The sequence below is a fragment of the Rhineura floridana genome, chromosome 3 (genome assembly GCF_030035675.1).
Source record: "Rhineura floridana isolate rRhiFlo1 chromosome 3, rRhiFlo1.hap2, whole genome shotgun sequence".
Lineage (NCBI taxonomy): Eukaryota > Metazoa > Chordata > Lepidosauria > Squamata > Rhineuridae > Rhineura > Rhineura floridana.
The window spans coordinates 123,493,195-123,517,305 of record NC_084482.1 but is presented as its reverse complement, the minus strand read 5'-3'; the positions used below and the strand labels follow the sequence as shown (position 1 = coordinate 123,517,305).

At 44.0% G+C, this 24,111-nt stretch overlaps 1 protein-coding gene across 5 annotated transcripts in view; it reads left to right on the top strand.

Annotated features, from left to right (window-relative positions):
• CDC25C (cell division cycle 25C) overlaps positions 1–24,111 on the top strand; it is a 27,505-nt gene extending 3,394 nt beyond the window's left edge. For 2 of the 5 annotated variants that reach the window (XM_061617675.1, XM_061617676.1), the window contains exons 3-16: positions 5,641–5,732; positions 6,905–6,938; positions 8,632–8,668; positions 8,837–8,917; positions 9,239–9,340; positions 10,549–10,680; positions 11,790–11,870; positions 15,867–16,022; positions 17,157–17,258; positions 20,401–20,463; positions 20,956–21,054; positions 21,309–21,442; positions 21,985–22,096; positions 23,497–24,111. In XM_061617675.1, coding sequence (XP_061473659.1) covers positions 5,641–5,732; positions 6,905–6,938; positions 8,632–8,668; positions 8,837–8,917; positions 9,239–9,340; positions 10,549–10,680; positions 11,790–11,870; positions 15,867–16,022; positions 17,157–17,258; positions 20,401–20,463; positions 20,956–21,054; positions 21,309–21,442; positions 21,985–22,096; positions 23,497–23,637 — 1,366 coding nt within the window. In that variant the 3' untranslated portion in view covers positions 23,638–24,111. The remainder of the gene's footprint in view (positions 1–5,640; positions 5,733–6,904; positions 6,939–8,631; positions 8,669–8,836; positions 8,918–9,238; positions 9,341–10,548; positions 10,681–11,789; positions 11,871–15,866; positions 16,023–17,156; positions 17,259–20,400; positions 20,464–20,955; positions 21,055–21,308; positions 21,443–21,984; positions 22,097–23,496) is intronic. The other 3 variants (XM_061617677.1, XM_061617678.1, XM_061617679.1) reach the window with 3 other exon arrangements.

The following is a 24,111-nucleotide window of genomic DNA, read 5'->3' as shown; positions in this document are numbered from 1 at the left end:
GACTCGCCAGGTATGCTGTCTACCAGGAGGACGGATTAGAGATGTGATGGAAGGGTTGCCATCACTCATCAAGCCCACCGACAGGTATCCCTTTCTCGTCATCCATGCGGGAACAAATGATACTGCCAAACAGAGCTATGAGGAAATCGCATCAGACTTTGAAGCTCTGGGAAGGAAACTCAAGGACTTTGGGGCCCAGATAGTTTTTTCATCTGTCCTTCCAGTACTTAGAAGAGGAGTAGAAAGGGAAAGAAAAATATTCTGTGTGAATGAATGGCTGCGAAGGTGGTGCCGATGTGAAAGATTTGGATTCTGGGACCACGGGCTGTGCTTCCTTGAAGATAGACTGCTGGCAAGTGATGGGTTGCATCTTACAAGGACTGGGAAGAATGTGTTTGGCCACAGCATGGAGAAGTTCATCAGCATGGCTTTAAACTGAATCCTAAGGCCCAACACACGAAGCTGTGCATACTCTAGACTTGGTTTTTGCAACTGGACATGGAGATTGTGATCTGAATGTGGGGGGCCTTGCATCAGTCCCTCTGGCATGGACAGATCACTGCTTGCTGAAGTTTAGACTTACAGCAGCTTTTCCCCTCTGCAAGGGTAGGGGACCTATTAAGTTGGTCCACCCCCAGAGACTAATGGATCCGGATGGTTTCCAAAGGGCTCTGGGGAGTTTTCTGGCTGATAGGGCTGGCGCTCCTGTTGAAACCCTGGTTGAACTGTGGAATACAGAAATGACCCAGGCGGTTGACATGATTGCTCCTGAACGCCCTCTCCTGTGTAGAGCTCGTATGGCTCCATGGTATACCCCAGAGCTGAGAGCAATGAAACAATATAGGAAACAGCTTGAGTGCAGATGGAGACAAACTCCTGGTGGATGCAATTACACACTGGTAAGTGTCTATGGTAAGCTGTATTTAGGGGCAGTGAGGGCAGCAAAAAAACCCCACAATATTTTGCTGCCACTATCAAATCATCAATCTGCCACCCAGCAGAGCCCTTCAGAATTGTCCGGGGGCTATTACACGCTGGCCCCAAGGACGTGGTAGAACCGTCTAGGCCTGCTGTAATGAATTTGCTACGCACTTCCAGGATAAAATCTTTAGCATCTGCCAGGACTTAGACTCCAGTGTTATAGCGGGTGAATCAAGCACAGCCTTGTCCCGATTTCTTGGATGAGTTTCAGTTGGTACAGCTTGAGGACATTAACAAGGTGCTTGGACAGATTCGTGCAACCACTTCTGTGCTGAATCCTTGCCCTTCTTGGCTAATAAAAGCTAGCAGGGATGGAACAGCCGGCTGGGCCGGGGAAGTGATAAATGCCTCTCTGTGAGAGGGGGTGGTCCCTGGCTGCCTGAAAGAGGCGGTAGTGAGACCACTCCTGAAGAGACCCTCCCTGGACCCAGAAAATCTTAATAACTATAGGCCGGTGGCAAATGTTCCATTCCTGGGCAAGGTCCTTGAACAAGTGATGGCAGGTCAGCTCCAGACACTCTTGGATGAGACCGATTATCTGGATCCATTTCAGTCGGGTTTCAGGCCTGGTTTTGGCATGGAAACAGCCTTGGTCGCCCTGTATGATGACCTCTGTTGGAAGAGAGACAGGGGGAGTGTGACTCTGTTGATTCTCCTTGATCTCTCAGCGGCTTTCAACTATGGTTTTCGACTATTTCGACTATGGTATCCTTCTGAGACTGGCTGTGTTGGGAGTGGGAGGGAGTGCATGGCGGTGGTTCCGCTCCTACTTGGCGGGTTGGCTCCAGAAGGTGGTGCTTGGGAAACATTGCTTGGCACCCTGGACTCTCCAGTATGGGGTTCTGCATGGGTCAGTTCTGTCTCCCATGCTGTTCAACATCTATATGAAACTGTTGGGTGCAGTCCTCCGGAGCTTTGGAGTGCGTTGCTATCAGTATGCTGATGACACGCAGCTCTGTTTCTCCTTTTCATCTTCTTCAGGTGAGGCTGTCAATGTGCTGAACCAGTGCCTGGCTGTGACAATGGACTGCATGAGGGCTAATAAACTGAGGCTCAATTCAGACAAGACTGAGATGCTGCTAGTGGGTGGTTCTTCTGACCGGATGGTGGATGCCCAACCTGTCCTGGATGGGGTTGCATTCCCCCTGAAGGAGCAGGTTCATAGCTTGGGGGTTCTCCTAGAACCATCTGTCGCTTGAGGTCAGGTAGCCTCGGTGGCACGGAGTGCCTTCTACCAACTTCGGTTGGTGGCCCAGCTACGCCCCTATCTGGACAGGGATAACCTGGCTTCAGTTGTCCATGTTCTGGTAACCTCCAAGTTAATTACTGCAATGCACTCTACGTGGGGCTGCCTTTGAAGACTGTTCAGAAACTGCAGCTTGTGCAAAATGCAGTGGCCAGATTGGTAACAGGGACCGCTGGGAGTCTGGCAACAAGGGAGAGGGCCTTCTCAGTGGTGCCCCCCAAATTATGGAATGATTGTTATCTTTCTTGGCACCAGGTCAAAACTTTTCTCTTCTCCCAGGCATTTTAGCATGTGTTTTTAAATTGATTTTTAAAAATGTGTTTTTAAATTTGTATATTTGTTTTTAATTGTTGTAAACCACCCAGAGAGCTTTGGCTATGGGGTGATATACAAATGCAATAAATAAGGGGGAGGGAGACATAAACCTGGTGGTATTCTTGGATTCTTGGACCACAGGCTATGCTTCCTGGAGGATGGATTGCTGGCAAGTGATGGGTTGCATCCAACAATGACTGGGAAGAATGTGTTTGGCCACAGCCTGGAGAAGTTCATCAGGAGGGTTTTAAACTGAATCCTAAGGGAGAGGGAGACGTAAACTTGGTGGTAACGACTGATGAAGGCTTGTGCACAGTAATAGGAACAGAGAGATTAGCTCTAATAGGGCCCAGAAACAGTCCTCAGAAAAATGTAGTAAGGATGTGATGACTGGAGGAGAGCTAATGTCCCTATCTTCAAAAAGGGCAAAAAGGAGGAACCGGGGAACTACAGACCAGTCAGCCTAACATCAATCCCTGGAAAAACTCTGCAGCAGATTATAAAGCAAGTCAATCTGTAAACACCTTGAAAACAATGCAGCGATTACTAGGAGCCAACATGGATTTATGAAGAACAAATCCTGCCAAACTAATCTTATCTCATTTTTTGATCGGGTAACCTCCCTTGTAGACTGTGGGAATGCTGTGGACATAATATATCTCAACTTCAGCAAAGCTTTTGACAAAGTGCCCCATGATATTCTGATTAGCAAGTTAGCTCAATGTGGGCTGGATGGAACATCTTTCAGGTAGATCCACAATTGGTTCCAGAATCGTACTCGAAGAGTGTTTATCAATGGTTCCTTCTCAAACTGGGCGAAAGTAACGAGTGGGGTACCACAGGGCTCGGTCCTGGGCCCAGTGCTCTTTAACATTTTTATTAATGACTTGGATGAGGAGGTACAAAGGGTGCGTATCAAATTTGCAGATGATACAAAATTGGGGGTCACAGCTAATACCATGGGAGACAGAAACAAAATTCAAAAGGACCTTGATAGGCTGGAGCATTGGGCTGAAAACAATAGAATGAAATTCAACAGGGATAAATGCAAAGTTCTACACTTAGGAAAAAGAAACCAAATGCACAGTTATAAGATGGGGAGTACTTGGCTCAGCAATACGACATGCGAGAAGGATCTTGGAATTGTCGTTGATCACAAGCGGAATATGAGCCGACAGTGCGATGTGGCTGCAAAAAAGGCAAATGCTATATCAGGCTGCATTAACAGAAGTATAGTTTCCAAATCGCGTGAAGTACTAGTTCCCCTCTATTTAGCACCCGTCGGTCCTCATCTTGAGTACTGCATCCAGTTCTAGTCTCTGCACTTCAAGAAGGATGCAGACAAACTGGAACAGGTTCAGAGGAGGGCAACAAGGATGATCAGGAGACTGGAAACAAAGCCTTATGAGGAGAGACTGAAAGAACTGGGCATGTTTAGCCTGGAGAAGACTGAGGGGAGATATGATAGCACCCTTCAAGTACATGAAAGGTTGTCACATAGAGGAGGGCCGGGATCTCTTCTCGGTCGTCCCAGAGTGCTGGACACGGAATAATGGGCTCAAGTTGCAGGAAGCCAGATTTCGACTGGACATCAGGAAAAACTTCCTAACTGTTAGAGCCATACGACAATGGAACCAATTACCTAGAGAGGTAGTGGGCTCTCTGAAACTGGAGGCCTTCAAGAGGCAGCTGGACAGCCATCTGTGGGGAATGCTTTGATTTGGATTCCTGCATTGAGCAGGGGGTTGGACTTGATGGCCTTATAGGCCCCTTCCAACTCTACTATTATATGATTCTGTGAATTATTGAGAACTGACAGCAGAATCATATTGCAGTTGGCCCAATTTGTTTTTAGTGCTAAATAGCACACATGATGATGTGTTCTGCTGAGATTTTTCCCCTGTAATTAAATTTGGCTTGTGCTAATTAGTCACAAACTTTATTTCGTTATCTATGAAATATCATTTGTATCGGAAGATGCTATTTAACTCAGTTTGTTAAAAGTACGAATGTTAGTTGAGAACTTTTAGTTAGTTCATACTTTAATGCTACTTGAAATGTTCTTTTCCCATAGTATAAAAATAGTTCAAAACACTTAAGGCCCCAGTCTTCTGAAGAGTGACCCATTAGCCATCTCTGTGGATCACAATTTGCCTTGAAGAGGTCAATGGACTTTTCTGGCATGCTCCACAGCTGTATATCTTATTTACTGAATAATTTTTAACCTGTCTTTCAGGGCATATTGCCGCCAAAAGGCGATGTGCAGAAAATCTTAACTTTGGGTGGCATCCAATGCACGCATTCCATTCCATTAGCACAAGGATTTCCGTTTGTGCAGTGGAACTCCCACCCTGCGTGTACCCCATGCCCTCCTCAAATCTGCTCCAGAGGGTTGGGGAAAACCCTGGAACAGGTTTAGAAGGCATGTGGTGAGGACAGGGAGAGGGAGAGGTACTTCCATTGTGCAGCCAAAAGTTTTTGCACTGACGGAACAAGTGCATTAAAAACTGCCCAAAATACTTATAACAAAACAATATTGTATAAAATCACAGCTGAAAACTGCACTCCATCTTTTTAAAAAGAGGAATAACAATCAAAACACAGCAGTTAATTCAAAAGCAGATCAAAATATAAACAACTTAAGGGCACTCTTGAAACTCGGCACTACTCCTGCCTTTCCTAAACGGGGAATATTAGTGACATGGAGTTGAATCCAGATGAAGCAGCCATCCTTGCCCCGTTTATCTGGGATTAAGTCACACTCGATTCAGTAGACATGGTTAGGATCGCCCTGTAAGTTAGTAAGTGGGATTTAAGATAGTCAATGGTACCTAAGTGCAACTAACCTGCTAAGAATCCTAGTCTGACTTCTAGGCTGGTTGTCATCCCCTAATGATGTATTGTAGAAGTTGCTGAAATAGCAGCCAAATGCAATTTGACTATTAGTTAAGATGGCTATAGGTGAGAAGTGCAGAGAGCAGAAAAACCCTGCAAATAGTTATATAGCCAATGCAATCAGAAATGGCTATCTTTTATTCAGTGTCCTCTATTTATATACGGGATTTCTCTCAAGCATTCCTGTCACTTTGCTCATGCAGGGATACACCAAGATGCTGCCTAGATCTCTCCAATCTCAGTAACGGGGAAGAAGAAACAGCCTTCAACTTCAGCCCAGGAACATTGGAAACAGGTTAACAGTAGTTGCCAGCAACACGATTCTCATTCTATATGCTGCTGCCCCTCTTTTGTCTTGTAGATTTGTTGTTTAAATGACTAATTTGTTTACGGCACTTATAAAGGCTGCCCTATGATAACATTCTCTGAACAGGTCACTAAAATACAGTACAATAACCATAACAAGTGCAGCATAAAATTGTCAGCAAACCAAACCCCCTTCAGACAGTCTGATGATATGTTGTTGTTGTTGTTATTTATTAGACTTGTTAGTCATTTGTTACCTGAAGGTCTCCAAGTGACTTACGACACATTAAAAACATAAATGTAAATATATAATACTATAAATGCAGAACAAACAACCCCCATAACAGTTAAAGGAAGCTTGGCAGCACACTAATAACAAAACATTGTTTCAGTCTATCAAATGCCTGGGGAAAAAAAGATGTCAATGAAGGCACCAGGTGACCACGCTGGGGAAAGCATGCCGTAGGCAGGGAGCCACATCTGAAAAGGTCCCCTCCCTTGTCACCACTCTCTGTCTCCCTGGAAAGGACAACCTAGAAATAGGGTCTCAGAAGACGATCTAAGGGTCTGGGTAGGTTCATATCGGGAGAGGCATTTCAGAAGATATTGGGGAGTTGAGCCATCTTTACAAGCTTTATGAATCAAAACTAGTACTTTGCTTTGGGTTCAAAAGCGGACAGGCAGTCAGTGTAGTTGTTTCAGAACTGGTGTTTATGATCTGTTTGCCTTGAACCTATCAATAGGTGGGCATCCACATTCTGCAGTAATTGAAGCTTCTGAACAGTTTTCAAAGGCAGCCCTGTGCAGAGTATGTTGCAATAGTCCAAATGTTAACACATAAGGTGATCTCTGGAGACAGGTATATTAGCTCCATTGCCATTCTACTCGGCCTCCATGAGCTGGAGGGTAAACCTTTGAAGTGAGGAGCCTCTTGTATTCATAGAAACTCCTTGCAAATTTTATGACCTTGGGAAAGCTATCTTCCCAGGCCACACCTCCCCAAGCCATGTCCCTCACTGTGTACTGCCATTAGTTTTTTGTGATGTCTTTGTTTTCTGGTTAGTCTGTCACCCTAGGGATGTTTACATATTTTGTCACTTATATTTTAAGTCTGGACCTTTTTTTTTTTTTTGGCTGACTTCTTTCCCTATCCTGTTGCAGGTCAGAAGAGCTCAAGAAAACTCCAGCATAAGCCGTAAGTTCCACCTACACATTCTTATAGCATAAGAGTATTAGCTTTTTTAAATTTGGATTTAAAACCTTGATCTGCTTTCAGAATAATGGAGGATAAAGCTGAGAATAATGGGGGATGGAGAAAGGGAAGGTTCTTTCCCAGTCAGGTAGTTTCCAGAGTGCTGGGTTTCTAGGAAATTCTGTGAACTTGAGCAAAGTATGTAGATATTTGACCTTTTTGGCAGTATGTTTTATAACTCACCAATGTCTTCAAGACCTCTGCTACTGACTTTACAGGGTTTGCAGAGCAGCAGATTGAGAAAACCCTCTAACCTAAAATAGGACATCACTCCTCTGCTGACTTTTTCTTTTCTTGTTAAAGATTTAAAAAACAAAGTGGAGAGACACTGGTAGAGGCTTTTTTCTTTTCCTCCAAACAGTTTTACAGCTCCTAGATTCCTTTGTGCTCACTTGTCTTAACCCAATGATCAGTAGAGGCCAGTAAGGTGGCGTGGGTGGGGCAGCATTCTCCCGGCTTCTGAACACAGCAGGTTCTTGCTGCTGAATGAGAGGGGCAAGGTGCAGGGAGGTTGGCATGGTGTGGCACACAGTGGCAGGAGCATTGGATTGGCTCTGCTGCCATGCGCCGAGCTCCTTGTGCCTTGCTCATTTTCCTCTGGGTCAGCAGCAGCAACTTGCTGTGTTTGGAAGCTGGGAGGTTGGCGCGGTGCCCCACCTGTGCTGCCTCACCAGCCGCTTACTGCCAATGACAACTTATTTGTTCAGTATTACTGGATGCATTGGAAATGCACTGGAAGCTGGAGAACTGCTTGCTCCTAACTTGCATGGTATAGTTGCATATAGAATGACTTGCATGTCTGGTGGGACCAGGTTACAGGTAGAGCATGTGTGCCTTTTTTGACTATCTGGATCTTCCAGGCAAATTGGGTAAGCAAAGCCCTTGATATTTCCAGTTATGAAGGTTCACATCAATCATTTGACCCCAACTATAAGGAAATACAAGCCAGGCTTATCAGCCTTAACAGTAGGTAGATTCATTCACATGATATGGCTGTGGGTTTTATCAGTACAAGGAGAGGGTGCCTGACCCCCTGAATGTCTTGCTCTGAGTTGGAAAATTACAGGCCAGGTGGCTTGTCTGTTGCCGAATTCTCATGCATCCACATCAGCAAGTTTTTGCCTCTGAGTTGAGGATGTTGATTTTGTAAGATGCTAATCCAATTGATCTTCTGTTCCTCAGGGTTCCCAGGCAAAAAGACCATGCAAAGCATTTGCATGGTACAATTGGTGCTTCCTTCATCCTTACCCAAGACAAATATAGCGACAGCACATTAAAGATTTGTTTTTTGTTAGGCTAGTTCATTGTGAGAATAAAGAGACGGTTGGATTTTGTTTTTCTGTGTCATCTTGAAGTTGATCCCAGATGTTAGACATATGAGAAGTGAGTGGGTAGCATGAGCTTAACACCAACCTTGCAAAATATGGAACTGTCCTGTGAATGAATCATGAGGTGGACCTTAGAGTAATTTTCAGCAAGGCTAGGAGACTTTGCCTCAAATCTTTTCAATGGAAATTGGCAGAAATGTCTTCCTCTGCCTGCCAAATCTTGTCATTCCAGTGCACCTCTAGGAGGCGTTTTGCAAGGCAAAATAGGCCAGAGGAAGACTCTTTGACTAGTTGTCTCTTTCTCCTAGCAGAGCATCAGGGAGGCAGTGTGCACAATTGCTCCAGGTGAGTATTTCCTCTCTGCTGGCATGGAATTTATTCACCTCTTTGGAATATGACACTGGCAGAAAGGCTGGCAGATGGTGAGTCAGAGGACATGGGGCCGTATTTCTAATACTTCACAGCCAATTTTAATCTACAGAAAATATTGTGTTTTTCTGCTTGGCCTTTCAGTCCCAGGGACTGTGTAGCACTCCCAGCTACATCCGACAAGTTGGCAGGGAGATCAGCAGTCCTTCCATGAACAAAGAGAATGTGAGTGCTTGTTGCGGCAGGTAGGGTTTTCTCCAGGTATTTGTAAACTGCGGGCTAGGATATCAGACAAGCAGAAATCTCTGCTCTGCTCACCAGAAGGGTACAGAATCTAGGGACTTCCTTCTCTCTTCATGGTGTACTTGCCCTAACTTTTCTGAAACTTATTTATTAAAGTATTCATAAGCTGCACTTTTCATAGAAGTGCATCAAGGCAGCTTAAAACATACAAAGACAAATAAAATTTAAAAACCACTAAAACATCATTACCCATGTTCTTCATTCCAGAGGTAGTTCTCAACTCTAAAAACTGTTTCCTTCCAGGAGGGTAGCCTGTTTAAGCATCCAGGATGGCGCATGCCCAGGTCCCTGCTGTTCTGGAAGAGACCACCAGACACACCGCTAACCTGCTATACTGCAATGCTAGTGAGTTAATAGTGCTTTCTAGGTTTCTAACTAGGTTTAGAAATGTTCGGCCAGGCCTGGATGTGAATACTAGGTGTTTGTCTGCTGTAGATGTTTTATCACCTGTCGGTAATGGTTCAGGGCAGCCTTTCCCAACTAGTGGGCCACCAGATGCTGTTGGACCACAATTCCCATCTTTCCTGACCATTGGCAATGCTGGCTGAGGCTGATGGGAGTTTATTATTATTTATTTATTTATTTTATTTGTTAAATTTTTATACCGCCCCACTAGCATAGCTCTCTGGGCGGTGTACAACAGAAAGTATATACAATAAAATCACATAAATCGGTACAAAAACATATATATAAAAATCCACAAATCTAAAACCAAATTGAACATATTAAACTAAAATGCCTGAGCAAAGAGAAAGGTTTTAACTTGGCGCCGAAAAGATAGCAATGTCGGCGCCAAGCGCACCTCAACGGGAAAACTATTCCACAGTTCAGACCAGTTGTGGTCCAACAACATCTGGTGGCCCACTAGTTGGGAAAGGCTGGTTTAGGGCATCTGGTTTATAGCATGCTTGGTGTCATCTATACTGATAAATGAGAATCCATGCATTGTGAGTTTACATATTTCCCTGTTTCTACAAAAATCACATTTCCTTACAGACATTCCTCTTAAATGTCCCAGTTCAGGTAAGCCATGATGCTCCATGATTCAAGGCACTTCGCCATTAGGCATGAATGGAGATGAGGCATTTGGTCAGGGAGCTCAGAATTACTCCTGTCCCAGGCTTAATCTTCTAGCAGGGAGGAGGCATGCAGTGGTGGAGGATGCTGGCCTCCTGTTAGGTTTTAGGTGCCAGCCATCATTGTGCGGAACATCATCTGCCCCTTGTTACTAGAGAGGTATGGATTACTGAGGGAACGAATTAATGTCCAATTACTTGTGAATATGTTTTGAATTATCATAACCAAACAAAAAGGTGGCACACCTACAGGAATATTGGGGAACCAATAGAACGAGTGCATTCTTATCAGAACAAATATCTAATGGTACAGAAAACTAATCTGAAAGGCAAATTACCCATCAACAACTGTATGAAAGTTCTAGGAAAAATCCAAGTATTCCAGGAAAATAAATTAAATGGCTATCAATTATATATCCATGAGCTATAATGCCTGAGAAGCAGCGGATTCCACCTGTGAGTTTTTTCTCTTGGTAGGAAGCAGGGGATCTAGAGGAGTATGAGATGAAAGATCTTGGCAGTCCAATTGCTGCAGTGGCACCATCAGGAATGCCAGAGGCGGTGGATGGCTTGCCAGAGCTTTGTCCTGATGAACAGGAAGAGACTGAGGTGAGAAGGGTATGGTATGTTCACCCCATTATGGGCATTTGTTCCAAGCAAGAAATCTTAGAAAAATGTAAAAGTCCATTTTTGCCAGCCAAAGATGGCAGTAGTGCAATGACACAGTGGTGGTGGATCTGTTCTTGCTGCAGATTTGGCTAGAGAGCTTAGAGCCTTTGATAAGATACGGCTAAGCATCGTTTGGGAGTAGCTAAGTGTACTGCTGCACTAAGGAAAAATCAAACAGTAAAAGACTTCCCAGTTTGCATCTTGCTCACATGCTCCAAAGAACACATTAAGTGTCCAAACACCTGCAATAGTCTAACTTTCACAATGCATCATTGAATTTTCTTCAACTGTTGCCATAGCTGTGCTGAGCAGCTTCAGTGTTCAGCCCCCCCCCCCAGAAGATGTCTTGATTTGTGACACATCTCCCTTTTTACTCAGCACCCCTGCAAGTGATCTCTTAAAAATGTAGATACAATTCAGTTTATTTCCATCCATTGCCACTTTCCCAAGATTCATCCATCAGTCTACAATAAGTAGTTAAGAGTAGGAAAATGATGAAATAAGGAAGCTCCTGGTTGGGATCTCAACAGGGATTTGTTTCAAGCTCAGTAGTTTTTATATGGTGGAAGGCTTAAAATATTGCATGCTGCTTTGCCAGCACAAGTGGTTTCATATTTAATGAATAATGGGAGTTCCAATCGGGGTAATAGAAAATAGGTTCTGAGGGCTTTTCCATTTCCATTCTACCAGATCAAAAGTACACTCCTAATTACTCCTCACCCCAAAGCCCAAAAAAAGTCCTTATCTCAGTGGCTAATATTGGTCATCAGTCCCCAAAGTTGAACTACTATAGAAATTTATCCCTCCCTTTGGCAACTGCTGTGTGTGTGTCAGGAGTTTCTGCATCTGTACTTCAAAACAGCAGTCCTCCCCTGGCTTATGTATACAGGAACACTTAATGGGGTATATATCAGCAGAATTAAATAATAAACAGAAGTTTGTTTTATGTTTTCTTATGAGTGGCTGAAGCAGTTCTAGGTCGTGTCTTCATACTCAGTGCAATGAAATATTCCTTGTGTTCTGTATTTTTTCTTCTGTTTCTCCCTTAGAAGCCAGTCACTGAGCACCTCTCCAGCATGGCCATCTTGTTGTCTGGACCACTCCTTACCCAGGACATCAGTGTTAGTGAGGCAAGTATAGCAAACTCAGCCTTGCTTGGTTGCCTGTAGCAAGTAAGGCTCAGACCAGATGGGACACTAAATGAGTAATTAGAATCATCAGAGTTTTATTTATTTAATGTTAGGTTAAGGAGATAATTCAGACTGCAGTGCACAGGGAGTGAAGGTTTAACCCTTCCTTCCCTAGGTATGATTCTGATAAATTCATTCTCTCTCTCACTCACTCGCTAGCAGTGTGGGAGGAGAGTAATTTTTGTCAGGATCATGGCTAAAGAGGGAAAGGTTAAACCTCCCCTCCTGGTACGTTGAGGTCTGAATGAAAATTGGACTGCCTCATTCCTGTGAACTATTGACATAGTTTCTTATGACGCATTTAGTTAGCATCATGTGTAGTTTGGCCCTAAGATTCTCTCCTCCAGAAAACCAAATAGGGAATTTACTCTTAAAGGAAAGAACAGTTTTTGGCTTATTTAATAAATACTGGGGTATTTATTCAACACCATTAGAGTCATAGTATCTTATGTTGCAGCTATTTGTTTCTTTCTCTGGATAATGTTGATATGTTTTTATAGTTTTAATATTTTATAGTGCTGGTCTTTGACTGTAATAAATGATTGATTGATTGATTGATTGATTGGTATAAACGACTGGCATAAATATGTGCAGAGTAGTCACTTTTGTGAACCAACTTGCAGGGCTTCTTGAAGAGGTGGTGCTGTCTATCTGAAAGGCTTTACAAAAGAATTCGCTTAACTTGCAAAGCTAAGGAGAGCCTATCGGCTGGTTTGGGGGAGGGTTCAAAGTATTGCATCACCTGACATCGGGTGGATTCCTACCTGTAAAATTTGGTGCAGGGGGAGTGTTGGGGAGATAACAGTTCCCCACTCCTGACCTATCTAGTAACTACTGTTTGTCTCAGGAGAGGAGGGGAATGATCTGAAAATTGGGGGTACATCCATCACCCCCTTGTCACCACAAACCCTCTGTGGGGGTGGAGGACCCTTTAGGATGGTCCGCCCCAGACATCTGATGGATCCAGATGGATTCCTGAATGTGCTTGGGGATTCTTTGGAGCATGCACACGGGCACTCGGTTGAGACCCTGGTGGAGGGGTGGAATGCTGCAATCACCGGGGCATTAGACCGGGTGGCTCCGAAACGCCCTCTGCCCCTGAATAGAGCTCAGACGGCACCGTGGTATACTCCACGGTTGCGAACTCTGAGATGGGAGGTGAGACGGCTAGAGCGCCGGTGGCGGAAATCCCGCTCTGACGACGATTGGACATGGGTCCGAGCAGCTGCAGCAGCCTACCATGTGGCGATGAGGGCAGCAAAAAAGGATTTTTATGCTGCCTCTATTGCGTCCACAGAGTGCTGTCCCAGGAGGCTGTTCCAAGTGGTCCAGAGCCTGGTTGGTCCAGTTGCCCAGAACCTATGGAACATGCTAAGGCCTCCTGTGATGAGTTTGCAAAGCACTTTATGGAAAAAATCAATTGTATTAAGAGTGCTATTCTGTGTGCTGTGGACACAGTGAGTGAGCCAGAGGCGGGCAGTGGTGCTCTGGTGGTGTGGGATCGGTTCCAGCTTCTTCCCTCTGATGAAGTGGACAAGGTGCTTTCAACCTTAAAGCCAACCACTTGCTTACTCGATCCTTGCCCTTCATGGCTCATTATGAGCTGCAAGGACAGACTGGGCAAGGGGATCAAGATGGTGGTAAATATGTCCCTGGAAGAGGGAGTAATGCCATCAGCCCTCAAGGAGGCAGTAATAAAACCAATTCTAAAGAAGCCCTCCTTGGATCCCCAAGATCTGAACAACTTTCGCCCAGTCTCAAATCTGCCATTCCTGGGCAAGGTGGTTGAGCAAGTGGTGGCGAAGCAGTTGCAAGTACATTAGGAGGAAGCGGATTATCTGGATCCATTTCAATCAGGCTTCAGGCCTGGACATGGGACTGAAACGGCCTTGTTTGCCTTGGTGGATGATATGAGGAAGGCATTGGATAGGGACGAATGCACCTTCCTTGTCCTCCTGGATCTCTCAGCGGCTTTTGATACCGTTGACCACGGTATCCTTCTGGACCGCCTGAAGAGGTTAGGCATAGGGGGCACTGTATTGCAGTGGTTCTGTTCCTTCCTCTCTGGTAGGTACCAGAGAGTGGCATTGGGGGATGAGGTTTTGGATCCTTGGCCTCTCACTTGTGGGGTGCCACAGGGCTCCATCCTCTCCCCGATGCTGTTCAACATCTATATAAAGCCGCTGGGGCCTATCATCAGAAGATTTGGGCTGCAGTGTCACCAGTATGTGGATGACACGCAGCTCTATCTCTCATTCAAATCTGCACCGAGGTTGACTGTAGAAACCCTATCCGAGTGCCTGGACTCAGTGAGCGGCTGGATGGGAAGGAATAAGCTGAAGCTGACAAAACCGAGGTACTGTTTGTGGGAGACAAAGGAAGGTTGGGGGATGTTGACCTGGTGCTCAATGGGGTACAATTGCCCTTGAAAGACCAGGTCCACAGCCGGGGGGTCATTCTTGACTCCCAGCTGTCCATGGAGGCTCAGGTCTCGGCTGTGAGCCGGGCGGCACTGTATCAACTCCATCTGATATGGAGGCTGCGCCCCTACCTTTCCAATCATCTGCTCCCATCGGTGGTACATGCCCTGGTCTCCTCTCGCCTAGACTACTGTAATGCGCTCTATGTGGGGTTACCCTTGAAAACGGTCCGGAAGCTGCAACTGGTACAGAATGCAGTGGCTCGCCTGATTAAAGGCAGCCGCTGGCGAGATCACATCACTCCAGTGAAGGAGTTGCACTGGTTACCGGTTGTTTTCCAGGCCCAATTCAAGGTGTTGGTTCTGACCTTTAAAACCCTATACGGTTTCAGCCCAGTCTATCTGAAGGAGTGCCTCCAGCATCATTAGGGATGCCGCTCAAGAAGATCAGTCTCAAAAGGCCTTCTCTCTATCCCACCAGTTAAAACAGCTAGACTGGTGAGGACTAGGGAGAGGGCTTTTTCAATTGTGGCCCCCACTTTGTGGAATTCCCTCCCAAATGATCTCCGCCATGCCCCCTCTATGATGAGCTTCCGCTGGGCCTTGAAGACCTGGCTCTTCAGGCAGGCTTTTGGGGTGGGTTGTTAGGTTTTATTGTTATTGTTGAGATTTTTAATGTTTTAATGTATTTGTATGTTTTTATTTTGTACGTCGCCCAGAGTGGCTGGACAGCCAGCCAGATGGGCAACTGATCAATATAATAAATAAATAAATACTGAGGAATGAGATTTCTGATTAAAGGCCTTATAGCTTTGATTATGGTTATGGCCTTATTGATTGCTTTGTATTAGCTTTAAGATGTTTAATCACGAATTTCTAATGAATCATTATATTACTTATGGGTCTTTGGTCAAAGAAAAATCCAAAGCAGTACTTCTGTAGGAGATGTATTTTAAGGAACTATGCTCTGACTAAAATTGAAAGTCCCAGATGTTGACAGTTTGTGGTCAAGGTTCATCAGCAGTTAGAATTACAGAAGTAGCAGAAAAGATGCATCTGGGGTGCTAATATTATATTTTGTCTTTGTAGAGTTGGGGATTTTCTGAGACATGTGATGAAGGGGCAGAGCCGAGATACATCTATACCATCTGATAGGAAAGGGGCAGGGGTCTAGATTCATCCATATGTATGACGTGAAATCAATTATAAAAAGCTATGCATTGCTTGTTTTTCTTTAGAGATGTTCTGATTGAGCACCTCTCCCAATTGCGCTATTGGAATATGTATTGTCTATTTTGAATAAACTCTGTCCTTTGGAGCACATTTAATTGACTTGGGAAGTTTTTCCTTCCACACTACCAAAAACTAAAATCCTGATTATGATGCTAGTGCTGCTCACCATCTAACTCCAGCCTCACTTTAGGAGCCCTGAAACCTTGTCAATGAGGTAAGGGAGTAACAAGTGTTTCCTCACCACCTCCCAATTTCCTTAACTGTTTCTGTGCTGCTCTAAGCAGGTCTCCATGAACAAGACTCGTCTCTTCCGATCTCCATCGCTGCCCGAGAAACTGAATAGTCCTATGCTGAAGAGGGCAATAAAAAGCCAAGATGATGGTGAAACTCCCAACAACATGAAACAGAAGCACAGCCCAATCCAAGAGGAGCCAGATGGGGTAAGAGCCTGCTTGGTTTACCATATGATTACCATAATATGTAGCCTGAATCCATGGGTCTGAGTGGCAAGAATAGAATGGCAATCCCATGTGTGGTGTTAACAGGCAGTTAGCAGGGCATAGGTGCTGCGATACAAACATAGTGCTAAATTGAACCAAAGGTCCATCTAGTCGAGACTTCTGTTTTCTCAGTGGCCAACCAAATACCTGGGAGGGGGGGCAGGACCTCACTATAACAGCACTCTCCCCACATGTTTTCCCCAGCAACAGCTATTTCATAGGCATACTTCTTCTGATGCTGGAGGTAGCATATAGCCATCATAACTAGGAGCCCCTCCAGAATGCTTTTTTATTGTGGGTGTATACATCAAGATATCATCATTGATGCATTAATAGTGCAGTTGAAGTGGATTTATACTGGAAAGTCCACACATCATCCCATTTTATCAGGTGTTCTGCAACGTCCCACAATGTCTCTGCATTATTGCGTCCACACTTTACCTCTGCCCAGTCCATTGTCCTTGTTTCTGCTATTGCCAGTTCTCATCCCCCCTTTTTCCCCAAGTGCAAGTTGTGCTATGATGCCATGCCACCATACTTTCATTTTTACAGTTTGTGAGTTTCTATATTCAGGTTGTGATTGCTGTGCTAAACAATCACTCTTTCCTAGGGGATGAAAAAAACCACAGGAATGCCAGGTATCCAGCATCAACAGGAAGTATATAGAAGTGGCTACATTTTGGCACGTTGCTAAGGCGTTCTTGTGCTACAGCACATTAGGAAGGAGAACATTTGTAGTATAAAAAGTTCAGAGATTTTAGCAGGTATACTTTTGCAGGCACAAATGGTATCAACTCATGATTGTGTATAACTACCCAGATAGCATTATCACCATAAATCATAATGAATGTCCAATAAAAAGGATGTCTGGAGGGGCCTCAGGAGCCACTGATAGACAAATGCATTGGGATTGAGGCTAAACCCCCTTTAAAACCATCCAAGTTGGTGGCCATCACTACATCTTGTGGTAGTATGTCAGTTCTGTTATCACACTTGCATGAATAGAGGGAAACTAACAAAATAGCTGACCAGGGACTCATTTGCTTACATAATGACAGCTTGCTTTGTTTATAGATCATGTTTTTAAAGAAGACAGCCTCCCTTTCTGACATGGAAATTGTCAGAGCGCTTGATCAAGACCACGGCTTCAGGCAGCTGATTGGAGATTTTTCCAATGTAGGTTTCTGCAGCCTTCAGCAAGGGAAAGAGGCTGGCTTTTGCCTGTCAGTACAGACTCTCTCCAATTGTGCTGAATCTATCATCTTGATCGTTGACCGGTACTGAGAAATGCAAACATCCTACATGTTCAAACAGCCCTTTTTTGTTATCTCCTATGCTTTTTATGTCTCCTGCTTTGGGGGGGGGCAGTAGGGCAGGCACAAAGTTTCAAGCAACCTTGGGGTAGTGTATTGGGCCTGATTCTGCAATCCATCTGGAAGAACACTTTTATTATGAGGGCAGAGCTCCAACTAAAAATGCATTTGTGTGAGCAGCTCCCCACACGATCCAGGCAAATATTAATCAAATCAGTGTACACTCACCCCAGGAATCATACTGATGTGGTTCATATGTACCAAAATTAAGTGGGGAAGTGCTCCCTTAATGGTGGGACAGGGAGCTTCACCCAAGTGGCTGTAATACAGAGGCTGCCCATGTGTGGCCAAGGCCTCTGTCACTGAACATCCAGTTTCTGAAGTTGGAAACACCACTAGAATCTTTAATATATATACTGAGAGTTAAGTATGTTTTGCTTGACTTTTCACCACCCCCAAAGGTTTTCTACAAACACCATCACTTGTTCTGCAATCTCTGGGTTTAGTTATATTTCTTAAGGAAGATGTTATTCTCCTCAAAACATCTTTTCATACATTTCTTCATGTTAAAACTGTGCCATCCTTATTAATGTACATTGAACTTTATATCTGTTACAGTATCTCCTAGCTGCCATTATGCCATTAATTCCCATTACTTGAAAGTCTTGATTTACCGGTTGTTGTACCACAGAAATAGATGATTTTTCAGAATCTGGAGAATCTGAACTAGCGCTTTTGTTGTTGTTACGTGCCTTCAAGTCGATTACGACTTATGGTGACCCTATGAATCAGTGTCCTCCAAGAACATCTGTCGTGAACTGCCCTGTTTGGATCTTGTAAGTTCAGGTCTGTGGCTTCCTTTATGGAATCAATCCATCTCTTGTTTGGCCTTCCTCTTTTTCTACTCCCTTCTGTTTTTCCCAGCATTAGTGTATTTTCTAGTGAATCATGTCTTCTCATGATGCTTCCAAAGTATGATAACTTCAGTTTCATCATTTTAGCTTCTAATGGTAGTTCTGGTTTAATTTGTTCTAACACCCAATTATTTGTCTTTTCGCAGTCCATGGTATGTGCAAAACTCTCCTCCAACACCACATTTCAAATGAGTTGATTTTTCTCTTATCCGCTTTTTTCACTGTCCAACTTTCACATCATACATAGAGATTGGGAATATCATGGTCTGAATGATCCTGACTCTGGTGTTCAGTGATACATCTTTGCATTTGAGGACCTTTTCTAGGTCTCTCATAGCTGCTCCTAGTCTTCCTATATCTTAGTTTGGCACAGAAGCTTTAGAACAGAGGTTCCCAAACTGTGGTCCATGGTCTACCAGTGGTCCACAAGTTTCATTCAGGTGGCTCTTGGCATGGGCACATTAAATATTCCTATTTATTTTAATTGTATTTCTTTTGCTTATTTTGTGTTTTATTGTATTTACAGTTTGAATTTTATAAAATGCAAACTGTAATAGAATAAGATACAATATAAGGAAAAAAGAAGCAATAAACAGAATTAAAAATCATACAGCACCTAGCACAGCGCATTACAATTGCTAAAACAAGCAGAAAAATCTTTAAGTGATCTGCTGAGACCAATAGCAATTTTCATGGGGTCTGATGGACAAAGTTTGGGAGCCATTGCTTTAGAAGATGGGACAGCATGCTGAAAAATCTGACTAGGTTATCCCGTATGTCTCCTGCTAAATCATTCTGATACCTGAACATGAATTCGTTTTACAAGCAAATGTACATCATGCCCCATGAAAAATGGCTGCTCTCAGCTGATTAACCAAAAAGTTTAATGTGCAACTGCTTATGGTTGCCAGTAGGTTGCCATTTGTTGTTTCTTTAACTAGAACATTACTTGCATCAAAGTACAGCAATAGCGGTGGTGCTCAAACAGCAATACAGTACATTTGAACTTTCCAGTGCAGCAGTGACATAAAATGCCAAGTGATCATACTAATCAGAAACTAATTGGGAAGTGAGGAGAACAAAAATAATGTTCCTTCATTCACAGTGAGTCTTCCGGCAGGTGTGGCTCTCTACAAAGATGGTCGGATTGCACTCCATGCTTCCTCTCCATATTATTATCCCTTTGTGGCTTAACACTCATTAAGCTAGCCCTGACTAGTTGAATAAAATGTGTACTTCTCCCAATTTGCATAATTCTGCCAATAGGATAAATGTTTTCAGATTAAAGGATTTTTCTTCTAGGATTTTCAACGCTGCCTTGTAATCTTGCAGAAAATGCAGCCTAGAAGTAAAGATCAGGCAGGTGATTGTGCTGCTTTTCAAAGCATAAGGAGTTTTTGAAAAGGGCTTCAAAATATATGTTCTGTGTTGCTATAAAGTGCAGCCCAAATGTTTGCATGTTTTCACAGAAGTATGTCTTGCTGAGTTCAGTGGGGCTTTGTTCCAACTAAGATCCCTTAGGATCACAGCTTTGGTTTTATCATTTATCTTGCTGGGGCTCAGAGATCCATGCACCTCTGAAGCTATTGCAAATTTATTTATTTATTTATTTATTTATTAAATTTCTATACCGCCCCATAGCCGAAGCTCTCTGGGCGGTTCACAACAAGCAAGACAGCAAAATACAATTAAAACCACTTATAGAACAATTTAAACATACTAAAATACAAATATACTAGCATAGTAAGATGCTAAAATAAGTTGAGATGTTAAAATGTTAAAATTAAAATTATTAAATTATTAAATTTATTAAAATGCCTGGGAGAAAAGGAATGTTTTAACCTGGCGACGAAAAGATAATAATGTTGGCGCCAGGCGTACCTCCACAGGGAGATCGTTCCATAATTCGGGGGCCGCCACTGAGAAAGCCCTTTTTCTGGTTACCATCCTCCGGGCTTCCCTCTGAGTAGGCACCCGGAGGAGGGCCTTCGATGTTGAACGAAGTGTATGGGTAGGTTCGTATCGGGAGAGACGTTCCATCAGGTATTGCGGTCCCAGGCCTGAAGCGGAATGTGGTTGTGTGTCTCCTAGGTATATTCACTGCCAACAGTAATAGGAAGGCATCAGGACCTGAGATACATCACCTCAGAGACTGTGAGCACTCACTCCTGCTGTTGTGTATATCTGCATGTGTCCTTGGTCCTATATATTGGCTCTGTATCCTCCACTTCAGCAGAACTCTGTTTCTGTACCCCTTTCCTTGACCCTCACTTGGTTCTGTAAAATTCCCAGAAGCTACTCCTGGGGGGTTAGCTGTGCTTCCACCCCGATATAGATTTATGTGTCTGTAATGTTCTTTCGTGCACCATTTAAATGATCCCGGCTATACCACACTCTGTCTTCAGTGTTCCCTGCTAGAGCTGTCCTCTGCCTGAGGAACTAATAGGTAGCCATATATTGATGGGAAGGGTTTTATTTACTTAATTTTTATCCCATCTGCCCTCCAAGGAGCCCTCCAAGGGTGGTGGTATGCATGGTTCTCCCCACCCCCACCTGGATTTTATCCTGATGACAAGCTGGTGATGCAGGTAAAGCTTGAGAGAAAGTGACTAGTTGAATTTGGGTCCTGTTCTGCTGTTCCTGTAGATGGCTGCCCTGCTCCATGGCCAATTCCAAAGCCTTATTGAGAAGTTCTGCATTATTGACTGTCGCTACCCCTATGAATATTGTGGGGGACATATCAAGGTGAGAGAATCATGTTGAATGAGCCTTATTCAAGGAAGGTGATTAGTTTTTGTGGGCTGCGTGACAGCCTTAGCTCAGTGGCACAGCATGTGCAGAAGCTCCAGGTTAAATTCCCAGCACCGAGAGGGGCTTCTGCCTGAAACCTAGAGAGCCACTGCCAACAGGTATTGACAATACTGAGGTAGGTAGACCAAGGAACATAAGAAGCTGACTTGTAGATGTCACTACAGATTGTTTTCCGTTTCTCACTACAGGGGGCATTGAATATCCACAGGCAAGATGATCTATTTGACTCCTTCCTGAGGAAGCCCCTTCTCTCATCAGTGCCACGGAAGCGCCTCATCCTCATTTTCCACTGTGAATATTCCTCTGAGAGGGCCCCCAAGATGTGAGTGTGGGTCCCAGTAAGGCAGGGGTGGGCAGCTTTTGGGAGCAGGAGAAATCAGATGCTTTTTGGTGGTCTCTTGCTAGATAGGATGGCTTCCTCATGCTCAGGGGTATAGTCGTCCAGGGTCTTGGGGGGGTCTTAGACCCCTTACCTTTTTGGGAGCAGGGTCCCTATATCTCCAACATCCTACAAGCCAAGGAAAAGGGAAGTGTGTTAGCTACTGAGAAGAATCTTCTAACATGCTTCCTTGTCCTTCCCTGCTGATTGGAGCCAATCAGAGTGAAAAGGAGGTGAGCCACTGAGAAGACTCTTCTCAATAGCCAACATACACTGTTTGGCACCTAGGGACATCTGTTCTTGTGGAAGAAGGCACGAGCGGAAAGGACTGAGGAGTATGGAGATAATGACAGAGCAAGCAAGCGAGTGAGGGGGTGGCTTTAAGGAGGCATGGCATGACTATCATGAAGGGACCCTGCAGGTTTGCCACTACACTACTGCTCATGCTTTTCTGCTTACTGTACCTGCTTTGCTGTTATTTGAAGGTGTCGCTGTCTGAGGGAAGAAGACAGAACCATGAATGAATATCCTGCACTGCACTATCCCGAACTGTATGTCCTTCAGGGTGGCTATAAGGACTTCTTCCTAGAATATAAGGTAACATCAAGGCCTTTGACTTTCCAGTGCTACCATACAGGAACGTCTCATTCCACAATTGGGGAGCTTCCAGCAAATGCAAAGATAGTGTCTGGTTTTTTCACTCAAACACTAGAGAGTTGACAACAATACCTAAAAACAAATGAGAAAAACATAAAATGTATCCATAAAGCAGCAGCTTAAACCCCAGCAGTTAAAACACCAAGAAGCAATTGAGAATCAATCATTCTTCATTTAAAAGCTCAGGCAAATACAATACTTTTAATCTGGCACTGAAAATGACTTTTAATGTGGCACCGCCAGGCAAACTGCTCTGAGGAGGGTATGCCATAGCTGCAGTGCCACTTCAGTAAAGCTTCTGTCTCCACATTCCTAGCCTCTGGAGACGTCATTACCAAGTATTCAAATTTGTATGGGAGCAGCTGGTTATTTAGATACCTTGATCTAAGCCATATAAGGTCTTGTACTTTGAACTGGACCTGAAAGCACATGGGAAGCTAGTGAAGATGTGTTTAAAACTGGTGAGTAATGTTCTAATTGACTAGACCTCTCACACACAAATCAACAATCTTGCTACAGTATTTTGAACCAACTGAAGTTTCTGAGTAGAATTCAAAGACAGCCCCATTGCTGTAGACTTATCAGGAACTTGGAAAGTCTAGCTCCCTTGTTTGTGTGGTGGACAGATCACTGGGCAATGGCCAATGGGTTTTCTCTTAACAGGAGCTGGTCAGCAGGTAGATTAAAAAAATTATCTTCCCATTATTATTATGCCTGTCCTCATCAATGAGGATGTAGATGGGTGAACTATCACTGCTGAATACTGTATAGGAATTCTGTGCTTAAAAAACCTTAGAAGAATCTATATATTACATATGTTTAAATCATTGATTGGGGTGGAGAATACATTAAGTCTGTGGGGAACTTACATACTCTTTTCTTATACATGCTGAGAGCCATAAGTGTGAAACTAGGACCTGGTAGACCCAACCTGAGCTTCTTGGAGGGAGGAAGGAGTGTAAATGTAATATATTTATTGTGTAGAACTTGAAAACCTTTGACATAACTTAGGGAAGTAGAACGAAAAGGATGCATTGCACCTAGGGAACAATGTTGGGCAGCTAATTGGACATAGAAGCAGGAGAATGTGGAAAGAAAGGAAAACCATATAGGATGCAGAATTCGTCCTCTCCCCAAGACCCATTCAGACCCCCTCCTGGTTTCTGATTCTTTAACAGAAATGGTACATAAGAGTTCAGTTTTCTTCCTCTGCACCACAGAGCCAGAAGCTTACTGTTCTTCTGGGTCTTTTAAGTTGTAGCTTATGATGAATTCACTGGATTCTATGCTTTTTAAAAACAACCAGGCTGTGCACTCTGATGCATCTCCCTTTCTCTCAGGAGCTGTGTGAGCCCCAGAGCTACTGCCCCATGCGTCACCAGGATTTCAAGGCAGAGATGCTCAAGTTCCGTGTCAAAAGCAAGATGTGGGCAGGAGCATGGAGGCAGAGGGATCAAGTTACTCGTCTCATGAAGCTGTGAGGTCTGAGCCAATCTCCAAGAGTGATTCTGCTGTAAGAGGACTCTTCCCTGACCAAAGGAAAGTTTGAGGTCTCTGTAATAGACTGTGCCACACAGACGCTAAGCAAGTGAGCAAGGTGGAGGTGGCAGTGGTTACAATGAGGAGAGTTCAGGAATGTTAGGTGATACCTTGCTGGCTTCCACAAGTTTCACTTGGGTGAGGTTCTGCCCAAGTTCAAAGCATCATCGTGGAAGGGACTGAGCAGGAACTGGCAAGACTGCCTGTGGAAAAAATAGTGTCTCCTTCAGAGGAGTTGGACAACACCCAAATGTCTCCTAGGTGTGGCCCAAAAGTAGCAGGCTAGGCTTGTTTTGTAGTCCAAGCTCAAAGCTAGTTCCTAGCGGGAAACTCTATTACTTTTTAATGCTACTCATAGGTTTTTGCACTTAGGTGTCTGATTTTAATGGAAGAATAAACTGTACTGCACATAATGA